General features: G+C 42.7%; 1 protein-coding gene across 1 annotated transcript; it reads right to left on the minus strand.

Annotated features, from left to right (window-relative positions):
- Nucleotides 1-362: 362 nt before the first annotated feature.
- On the minus strand, nucleotides 363-8,836 carry LOC104070938 (microtubule-associated tumor suppressor candidate 2-like; the record flags this gene model as incomplete). The annotated part of the gene is made up of 2 exons (XM_009586914.1): nucleotides 6,545-8,836; nucleotides 363-603 (listed from the first exon to the last, which is right to left on the minus strand). Coding segments are annotated over exons 1-2 (2,533 nt in total), but the record flags the coding sequence as incomplete, so codon positions are not given.
- Nucleotides 8,837-11,314: the final 2,478 nt, after the last annotated feature.

Below are 11,314 nucleotides of genomic sequence, written 5' to 3' on the forward strand. Positions count from 1 at the left end.
ACGTCATATTCAGATTGAATGACGGGGTCTTCATGATGGAAGAAAATGTCCCATTATCTTCCGGGGGCAGAAGCAAAGACTTTTCAGGCATTTACAAGGAGGAGAAAGATAAAAAAGAGCACAGTGAGAATTATTACTGAAGTTGATTCTCCTTCTTTGGCAATGGCCCGTTAAACAACCTTTGTGCAAGTCCCAGACCCCCTAGTCAGCCTTGGTGCAGCATAAAGACACACCTCATAGAGTGCTGTTGGAGCTTTGTAGTATCAGGTGAAGATGTTGCTCATTCTGTGATATTTCCTTCTGAAAAAAAAATCTTATTGGTGACTACAGTTAAAGGAAAAGCAAGGAAGTTCATACTTTACCTGAAGCATCAGGATGATAGAGGCTGGGAGCACTCGTTATTTCTCCTTGCTGATGGAGACAGCTACCTGAGGATCTTTGACTTGCAATGAGAATCCTGCTCTTTGCAGACGGTAATCTGGACACTGCACCCAGTCCTAACTGTGGCTTGAGTATCATGGCAGATCGATAAAAACTTGGTGGGACCTCGTAGTGAGTATATGGTGGAGGGCAAAATTCATCTTTTGCAGGCCTTTCCCCAACCTACAGAAAAATCATTAACATAGATATTATGCAATAAATCAATAAATCCAGAAAATATGGAGCTCTAAATTGCTTATAAAGGCTAATTTTCCCTCCTTGTGAATCTGGGCTTCAGAGCACTGCAGACTGATTATCACTTTCAAAAAGCGATGGTCTTACCATATGAATCACTCTCCAAAAATACACACATCACAGTCTCAAGACACAACTAAACCCAAATAAAGAATTGATCTCTTCCTCAAAAGAAAATAGACAAATGGAAGATCTTCAATTAGTGAAAATGAAGTTACTGTTAAGTCCTGAAAGGTGATATTACTTACAGAGGTAGATACACTAACAGAGTGTGTAAGTGGAATTTTTATTAGAAGTTATTTAAAATATTCTTACTGAGATACAATTTTGGTGGAAGTCAGTTTTAACAGCTAAAAATAAAGCTGAAGGTATTTTCAGTTCATTTTATCAGAGAAATGGTATTGTCAAAATGTCTGTGTGAGGAAAAAAAAACTCTACATGTTCTTACTGCAAAATGTTCATTGTAATCTGCCCCTGAAGTTCCTGAAAAGAGACCTTGTTGTGGAGGTGGGCACGTTTCTGTACATTACATTTTCAGGGGGCTATTCAATATTCCAAATCAGAGCTATAAAACTCACCTGCCCATTTGAATTGGAGAAAAAAAGCAAATTTGCAGATGTGAAACACTTACCATTTATCACAAATAGATGCTGCTTTGCTAAAACCGGTGACAAATCTCTCAGTATTTTAATGGGCGTATACTGTGAGGACAGCACAGTAAGTCCCAAGCTGGAAGTATTTCCAGCAAACTGGCTCTTACCGGGGAACTTGCAGTCAGGGAATGACCTGGTTCCCCAATTCAGCCCTTGCATCTTTCTACACTCAAGCTGGGCTCTGACTCCCACCTCGCTGTGCTGCTTCGTGACTCAGGACAAGGACACAGAGCAATGTCAGTAGTTTTCATCTCTCTCATTTGCAAAGAACCGTTTGCTCTTCCGGGTAGAGTCCAACTTCTTTACCATTTTCTTATAAAATGCAAAATCATCATAATGTAGAAAGGACCCACGAATATTTTTTCAGTGCATCCCATTTAGGCCAAAGGAAAAAAAAAACAGCTTAGGAAACAGGAAATCTGAACTAAATTTGTTTAAAAATTAATCAAAAAGTGCCATAGGCTACCTAGGAAGAAATGTAACTGCCATTTAATTAACTCTGCTGTAAGTTATGATGCATATAATATGCCAAATCAATTTCTATTTAGCAATTATAAGCATTTAGAATATGCACTTCAACATTGCCTACAAAAGCTTTGATCCTAGCTGCTTCAAGAGCTTTAATCCTAATTTAGCAAATCTTTAATATGCTAAAAGAAACAAGATTGGCCTTAAACTATTAAATATAGAATATTTGAGGCTTTTGCACAGGAACTAGGAGGGCAGATGTAACAAACACTGAGCATTATATTTTTGCTCTATATTTTTTCCTTTGTTTGCAGTCCTATTTCCTGCCATTAGATCTTCCCGTTTCCTTTTTTATTATACTCCTATGACCTATTTCTGCAAGTTAGGATGCAGGTTTTTACTGTATAGATGACTCTCTAGGCTTGGACTGCAGGAGTTGTTTAGCTTCTTGTTCTCAACTTCTGGATATGAGATTGTTTTCCTGGATAAGATTCAGTTATCTTTTCTCTCCCTGATGAATTCATTTCAGTCAGATTTCACTATACACTTCCTATCATTTCATATTTAACTGGCAGTGAACATACCAATGCCAAGTAATTCAGTATAAGGAACAGCGAAAATCTTTAAATAGAGAAACCATGCATTTTTGATAAACTGGGTCAGCTTAGCCAAACCTTCAGTCACCTCATTTTTTTCTTTATTGACAGTATGCTACGAATAACACAGAAGAGCAACAAACACGCACACAAAAACAATCAATCACAAGCATAAAACATCTTCTCAAGCTGAGAGAAGTGAGAAGGATTTACCCAACTATCTCTTGAAGAGCCCAATTTTGGGGGACATAAACTTGCTATGAAGACACATACCTTTTTCTTTTCTATTTAACGGTGAATTCATGAAGTGTATAATTCAACCTGTCTCAATAGAATCATGTGCAATTACTGATTATAAGGCCATTTTAAAGATCTTCAGAAAGATTTGGATTGATATGAGACCTGTTAGCATCCTGTACTAGATTTTTGTATGACGGACTTTTAAAGAAAAGATCTGTTGCAGCCTGTCAGCTAAAAAGAAGCTCAGCTCAGAGTTTTATTGTGTGGCTGTCTGCTCATTCCCCACTCACCCCATTTAATGAACTTGTTAGAAAGAGCTGCCAAGTCTGCAGCAAATACTTGGAGCGTACAGGAATTTCCACAGGCTGGGTAATCCTGAGCGGAGCTGGCAGCTCAGCCAGCAGGTAAGGATGCCCAACACTTTCCTTCCTGTTACTTGGTTTATAACATCGTCAAACATTAATGCCTCAAGCAAGAATTTTCTTGTCAAGTGCCTGCTTCAGGCAACTATTTGGGAAAAGAAATTTGGTTCAGGCAGTTCAGATAATGAGATTAGGGGGAGAAAATTGCTGGTTTGACTATATATAAAACAACTCCCCCTACCCCTTTTTCCCCTACAGGCCTTTCGTTTCAACAGGCTTTAGTCCATGCTCTCTGGAGCAGAAAGATGTCTGTGCTGGGGAACGGGCCCAAGGAGGTGGTTGAACGGGGCAGGCGCAGCCTTGAGGAGGCAGGCAGGAGAGCTGGTGATCAGCAGACCTCCTTACAGACCCCCACCAGAAGCAGGACTCTTGGCAACAGCCATAAAGTAGTGAATAAAGTGAGCCAAGGACCACTCTCTGGCAAAGCACGGACCATATCTATATGGGTAAACTTTCACCCTGCAGACCAGGCTGGTCTAATCCATGCTGGTCCTTGGGAACAGCCTCTGGGTGAGCATACACTGGCACAGGTGGACACTGAGCTGGGGAACGTGGCCCCAGTCCAGCAGTATGGACAACCTTGCATGAGCCTTGGAGGCCGTGCCCTCTCGCTGTTGAGTTCACTATCACAGCAACAGCCTTTGGGTCCCATGGTTTGCTCTGTTACTTCCCACAGAGGTAACTGGGAACACAAAGTGGCCACAAATTCCCACTGGTGCTGACTAGAAGAGGCTGAGGTCCACGTTGAGATGGGGAGCCCATGTTGTGAAGAAGTATGTGGATAGCAGCAACCTGTCCTGGACAATGACTGGGTTTTTTAAGCATTTCACTGTGAAGGGTTTTCTACCTTTTTTTTGGACGAAGACAGGCATGAAAGATCTACCTCCACACCATGCTGAGGTTCCAAAGAAAAGCACTTTGAGGAGTTGCCAATGCCACAGGCAAAGCTGCCTATTTAACCTTAACTCAGTTCCATTACAGACGCAGTCTCTAAGCACAGCTGGACTGCCTTCACGTCTGAGCTGGGATTTTTGTCTGAGCTGCCCTACGTGGGCCTTAGCACAGGCAGCTCAAGGAGCCCTGCAGCTTCCCTGCTGCACAGAGGTAGCCCTCGAGTCTTTCTCAGACAGCTCTCCAGGCCTTGCTGTCCGAGAGACACCTCTCCTGTCCGAGACAGCACCTTCCAATTTTTTCCAGTTTGTGGCACCCACAGCGGTATTTAATTGTTCCTACCATTTAGCTAGCTTAGAGATTACAGGTCTGATTGATAGCAGCTATTAACACTCCCTATCATAGCTATGTAAAGAGCTATAAAATGCTAATCAAAGCCCTCCAAAACCCAAACTGGATGAGTGAAACAGGGCAGACTGGGATTTTTCCCCTCACAGAGGTAATGCAGAGTACCCATCCTGCCCCAGAGTCTCCTTGTCTCCAAAATCTCTGACTCTTCAACAGTGTCCCTTCACCAAGGTGATTTTGATCTGTCTCAACCCATCCTAATTGCTTTATTTCAGATTACACATCAGTCATCTGCTATGAACCTGTACTGTGCACAGTTGCCCTTCTAAGCATCTGTCCATTTCCATGGATCAACCATTTTCCTTTTTCTTGATCCATACTGGAGCTAAATCAGTCCCCTTTGCATTCCCCCAACTACCAGGGGACTAAGATACTTGCTTTTAGGGTGGCAGCCCAAGAGCGCAAATACCACCCTCTGCTATCAGCTCCTGACTCCTGGGCTAATGCAAACTCCTAACACAAACCGCAGTTTGATTGACTTTTCCTTCCCAGCCTCTCCTCCAGGCAATCCAGCTTCTCTGAAGAAGCAGCTTGGTGGGGGAAGATGCTTTGGATCTTCTCCAGCTCAAAGTGTACTCCTTCTAACCCTAGTCCAGAGTAAATCATGCTGCAGACTTGCCACAAGCTGAGGCCTTCTTATGTTAAAGACAGTCCTCAACAGTGCACAGAAATTGGTCCTTTGCTCCCAGATGTGTCTGCTGATCCTACCTGATTATCTGAACCCCAACTGTATGGGGCATAGACACCTATGGTCTTCAGAGGGTCATGTCACCCTATAAACAGCCAAATAGCTGCACAGTCTGCGTTATTTTGGCTTTAATTTCCATAGTCATACATTAAACGGTAATAACCTAGTAATATTCCCTCACCTTACAATGTGATTGTGAAGATATACTAAAAATGGCTCGCATAGACAAGCTCACGATGACTTTAATAATTCCTCCTCCAAACGCAAAATATAAGGGACAGAGCTCAAAACTGAAGTTAGAGGGGAAAGGGCAGGGAGCACTGTCCTTTCTGTGTTTGGGATGAGATGGTGCTCTATGAATAGAGCATATAATATATAATATATAATCCATGATCACTTCAGGAGGTTGCCTGTTAACATGCTATAAGGGCCAATCTACACTCACACACGATACCTTAATTTGGGGATTTGCTGGCTTTTGATTGTCAACGCTGCCACCAAATTTGTTATTTCATTGCTGTTCCTTGGGTAAATACTGTACGTAGAATGAGGCAGGCATTAAAATAGCCTCAATAACACCATGAGACACACAGCAAAAAAAAATTTTTCTTTTTTAAAAAGACTGATTCTAATGAAATACACTTGTGTGATCTTCAGTATTTATATAAAAAGTTTGGTTGTTAAGCTACCACAGGTCCCAAGCAGCGGACACAAGGGCACATCACAGACCTGAACGTAGCTCCCTCTTCCCTGTCCTTTCTCCACCTTCCAAGCAAGGTCAACCTTCCTCACTGTGCTCACCTCCCAGCAGGGATTTCAGGGAACCAAGACTCCTGCCCAACTTATCAAGGTGGAAACACAATGAGATATCAGGAGCCAGAATTGGCCAGAGGGACTTCCATCACCTTTTGGCTGCTCAGGAAGGCTTTCCAGGGAAAGAAGTTTTCTTACTTAAGGTATAGGTCAATATAACACATGGCTTTAAAATGAGTCAAAGGTAAATATTTTCCTGCATGATATATATAATCTAACAAGAGCTCTGATAGTCCCTGGGTTTCAGTACAGCTAAACAGAAGGGAATTAGTTTAGACCTCTGTCCGCAAAAACCTGCCAACTTTCCCATTAAGAAGGAAAAGTCTCTGTGGGCAAATTACATTCATTTCCCAAAGCTATTCTTTGGGGAAAAAAAAGAAATTCCATTTATGGATAAATTCAAACAGTGTGTCTTTTCCTTTCTAAACATCCCTATTTATACTACTAGCAGGTGACTGGTTTGCTGGGAAAAACTGGAGGAACACAGTGACAGCTTCCAGTGACAGATCAGATATCACAACAGGGTCAGTGCCAGAAACAGTTAAGTAAGTTTATTTCTAATGATCACACACTGCCTTGATTTAGGATTTATTTCTTATCTGAGGTTTGAGAACTAACTTCTGGCAGCAACAAGTAAGCAAATGATCACCACCTGGCATACAAAAGAGGCTGTCAAAGCTGCCTCCTTACCTCCTGCAGAAACTTCTCGCTCATTGGACCGAAGTGATGTCCCGGGGGCCTAATTCCCGACACCACCAGACCAGAACTGAAGAGTCTTGGCTTCTGGAGATCAGGTTTAAATTTGTCATACAGGATGCTGGGGGGCTTCACCTCCCCTCCGTTGGATGCCTTCTGCTCCGTAGAGATGGGCATGCCACACGCAGGGCTACCGAAAGGCAGCCCCGCTGGCGCAAACGAAGGGTCGAGCTGCTCTATCGAACGAGGGTTTCTCCTAATGTATGTGATGATTTTAGGTCTCACAGGTTTGGGCCTGGGTATAGTGGGTTTCATCTCGATGCTTTCTTCCAGTTTTTCACTGCAATCACTGTCCACATCCGCCTTATCTGTGAGGGAGCCCTTGGAGTGGACCAGGATAGGTTTTGGGATGGCGCTGCTGCAAGCAGTCTTGATAGGCACTTTAGGGGATATGTTTAACAACTGCGTACTGTCAATGGGAGGTAGGACTGAGGAGGGTGACAGTTTGTCAACATGAAGTGCATAAAGGTCCTTCAAATTACTGTTTGATAGTGTGGGCTGACTATTAACATCGAGCGTTGCCACCGGGTGCACGGAAGTTGGGACACATAAAAAGGCATCAGCCTTCGCTGAAACGTTACAGCTCTCTGGTGCTTCCTCAGGAGGATGTTTCTGTGCATTAGCTGTCTTTTTACTTGGAACTGAAAATCTCGAGGTTTCCAAATCACTGTCATGGTTGTCAGGTTGTTGGTTTGACACTGTCTCTGCACTGCGTGCTCCGTGCTGATCTGAGAGATCAGAAGCAGGCACAGCAGCATCCTGGGTGTTTCCTTTGACTAGCATCAGTTTATTCTCATTAACTTTCAAGGGTTTGCTGTCAGGTAGATTAATATTATGTATAAGAGATATCTCTTCACCAACTGTTTCAGCACAACCTGCGTCAACTTCATGTAAATTCTCATTTCTTCTAGGTGTCACTTTGCCACTGGATTTACTATCGCAGGTGAGTGGGAATATTGTTTCCACTTCTTTGTCAGTAAAATATTCCTCACCAACCTGGCGAGTTGCCCCATTGTCACTGTCATTGCTTCCTCTCCCTTCCCCACCGATGGTGACGTTATCACTTAGCAATTTGTCATCAGGATAGGTTACAACCTGGCTTGACAATGGATCCTCTACTGTATTACAGGTGTCTTTAAAATGGGATGCTTGAAATCTTGATGCATCAGACCCAGAACCTTCCTGTTCCTGCACTGCTGTATTTTCATCTTCTTGACATCCCAGGAACTCCACCAGCATAATTCTCTCAATCTTTTGTTGACACATATTTTTAGATTGTAGAGATGGTGCAGTCTTAAGCTCCAGTCTTTTATTTTTATCACCCTGACCTAATTGTGCTTCTGATTTTCTAGCAATCTCATTGGGCTTAACAGCTGAATGTTGAGAATGAGAAGTATGCAGTGTGCTTTCAACATTAACATTTGGTACATTTTCTGGTTTACTTATTTTCTTGTTCCCTGAGGTAGATGGTTTGGAATAAAACATAATATTTTCCTCTGAGGTATTGTCAAGTGGATGAAACACCATCCCAAGAAAATGATCTGTGGACGTTTTTTGTGATTTCTCTGTATTTCCTATCAAATGGTGCGACCTGTCAATGGAGTCCAATGATGCAGAAAGCAGACGTTTACAGGACACGCGGCCAACAGAGTCTTTTGCAAATGTTTCAGATTGAGGAGAAAATTTACTTGGTCTTCCCAAAGAAAGCCTTTTTATTCTCTCCATCTCCACAGTCCTGGGCATTTTACCCTTAGAAAAGTTCTGGGTGAAGTCAACATCACCTTTGGAAATAACCTCCAGGTTGGCATCATTTGTGCTGCTTTTTAAATTGGACAGACTTTGTCCTCGGCTAATCCTGATATGCCTTGATATATTCTTAGCTTCACTGGTCCTACAATCTTTCCCCATTTCCCTGCTTGAAGTGGAGGGTAGCTTACTTTCCTGTACACCGGTGTGACAGGTCCGAGAGTCTTTGAAGGTTAGAAGTTTATTCTGCTCTGTATTCAGATGAGTAACTTTCTCTGACCCACCAGAGTGTATATTCCCACCCTCATCTATCAAAGCACGTCTCTTAACATCCCCTTCAGTGGTTCTAACTTTTGTCACAATTTGGTTGGCATTGGTATCCCCCACACTCACTATGCTTTCATTATTATTTTTTATTTCGCTGTGGTTGTCCTGAAGCTGGGCATAACATGACTTGTTTGGGATTAACGGAGCACTCATTTTGAGGCTTCAGGTGACTGCTTTTTCAGCAGTCCTAATTAATGAGAAAGCTTTTTTTTCCCTATCAGATTAACTATTATGCGTGCTTCAGTTATACATTTAAATTATAAACTAATCAGTAGAAAATTCCTCGTCAGAAAGCTTGGAGTCTCTTGTCAGAGTCACATTTTTGTGCTGCTCAGCTGTTTTTCATGCAGTCTCTGGACCTAGGAAATCTTTATGACGTGCAGTAGAGAGGTTCAACGAAAGCAAAATAGAGCTGTCAAGTTCCTTCTGAATGAGAGCCAGTTAATCCAGCCAACCTATGAGAAAAAAAACAGACAACGTTACACTGATGTCAGGAATCATGCTAACTAAACCAAAGTTAAAATCAACAGCACTCCCAGGTACATCCCCAGGATAGAGCACTTTCAAACACTTTCGACGCTGTTCCAATCACAGCTTTGCTCCCAGCAAAGATTCTTCGTGTAGCAGAAGTCTGACTTGTAGCAGCTCTGACTTGAGAAGTTACACAGTTAAAACTGTCCTGGTTAGAAGAGTGTTTGCTACTGTTTTTAAGCCACATAGACTTACAACTGAAAATAGGCATAAATAGCTAGGTGAGGATGGGACCCTACATCGAGGGTCTAAGCACTTTCATATTGCTATAAACAACGTCTTTATTACACCAAGGGTGGCTACTGGTGCATTTAAAGCACCACTGAATAGACAAGACGTGAGTAATAAAATTCCAGCTCTATTAGGGGACGTTTGTGGGTTTCTCTCCTTGCCTTGTACAAATCACTGCCGTACTTGTGCTGACACCCCATCCGCTTTGACTTTTCTTAGCCACATTTATAGATGCCAAGAAAGCAAAAAACTGTGGCTGGAGGCCTGCAAAGAAAAACTGTGTTTTTCTGAGACAGCTGCATATATGTGTGTTCAAATATAGAGGACTATACACCAGCCCCAATACAGTGCAGCTCCTTTTGGCTCCCTCCCACCTGTGGCTTTGGGAGCCCAGATTTTGCCCTCTATCACCTCCAACAAGATGAAGGGGAAATTTCTGTTTATGCAATGCCTAAATTCACTCTCTGAGATATTTCTTGTACCCTGTTATGTTCACATCCTTCATCATAAAGAAATAAGGACACTGGAAATTGGAACATGCTCCACAGTTCCCAGAAGGTAGAATTCAAAGCACCTGCAATGCTCCCAGCCGTGCTGGGTTTCTAATCAGGGGCTCACAGGGGCATTAATTAGAAGTGCTGATTAAGTCCACTGCTCTGTCTACAGCATCTGGGTGCAAGCACTGGGCTCGTGTTTCTCACACCCGCTATGACCAGGTCCTCCCAGCCTTCACATTCAGTTCAGCTCTGCTCACAACATCTGGCTCTGAGCTGAATCCAGTTTCTTTGTACGGAGCACACACATGTTGGTTGAGTCTGGATTCAAATTCCTGGCATAGTTCCAGCTCTTCAGCAAACAATAACTAATTAAATTAATTCAAGAAACAGAACACAGTATTAAGAATTTCACTTCAACACCACAGAATTGTGTTATTATAGATCTCATTTGCAAAGCATTGTACAGCAAGACTTTTAAACTACTTCTGTGTTCTGTCCTTATTCCCAGAGAAAAAAGATTCAATACTTATTAAATTAAATATATGCATTATGGAGTTTTTTGGTTCATTTCTTCTTGTTCCTTTTTTTCCCCAAAAAATGACAATACCAGAGTTTACATATTCAACCTGAAAGCTGAACTCGAAATGCTCTTCACTGGGCAAAGCATGTCTGTTGTTATCTGTTTGGTTAGCTAGGAAGGGGCATTGATGGGCTCCAGAGGGAGATGAGTTCAGTCAGCTCATGTTTCTCCTTCAGTTGGCAAATGGCAGCACTCTGGGGTACCAAAAGTGAGGGCCACGAAAATGATCAGAGGGCTGGAACACCTCTCCTATGGAGAGAGGCTGAGAGAGTTGGGGTTGTTCAGCCTGAAGAAGGCGGTTCTGGGGAGACCCTACTGCAGCCTTTCAATACTTAAAGGGGGCTTACAAGAAAGATGGACAAAGAGTTTTTACCAGGGCCTGTAGTGATAGGACAAGGGGTAACGATTTTAAACTAAAAGTGGGTAGGTTAAGACTATAAGGAAGAAATTCGTTACTATGAAGGTGGTGAGACACTGGAACAGGTGGATGCCCCCTCTCTGGAAGTGTTCAAGGCCAGGTTGGACGGGGCTTTGAGCAACCTGGTCTAGTGGAAGATGTCCCTGTCCGTGGCAGGGATGTTGAACTAGATGATCTTGAACGGTCCCTTCCAACCCAAACCCATTCTATGATTCTATGATTCTATGAATTGAATAGAAAGTGCAGTGAGGAAAGCTTTGGGAAACTGAGAAAAAGATGGAGGAAACTCATCCTCATCTTTCTTGCACTACCTTGTACCCTTTCATCAAAAGTGTCACCCGATGGCCCAAAACTTTAACAGATTGTGGTGAGTT

The sequence above is a fragment of the Fulmarus glacialis genome, unplaced genomic scaffold, assembly GCF_000690835.1.
Source record: "Fulmarus glacialis isolate BGI_N327 unplaced genomic scaffold, ASM69083v1 scaffold7031, whole genome shotgun sequence".
In the NCBI taxonomy this organism is placed as follows: domain Eukaryota; kingdom Metazoa; phylum Chordata; class Aves; order Procellariiformes; family Procellariidae; genus Fulmarus; species Fulmarus glacialis.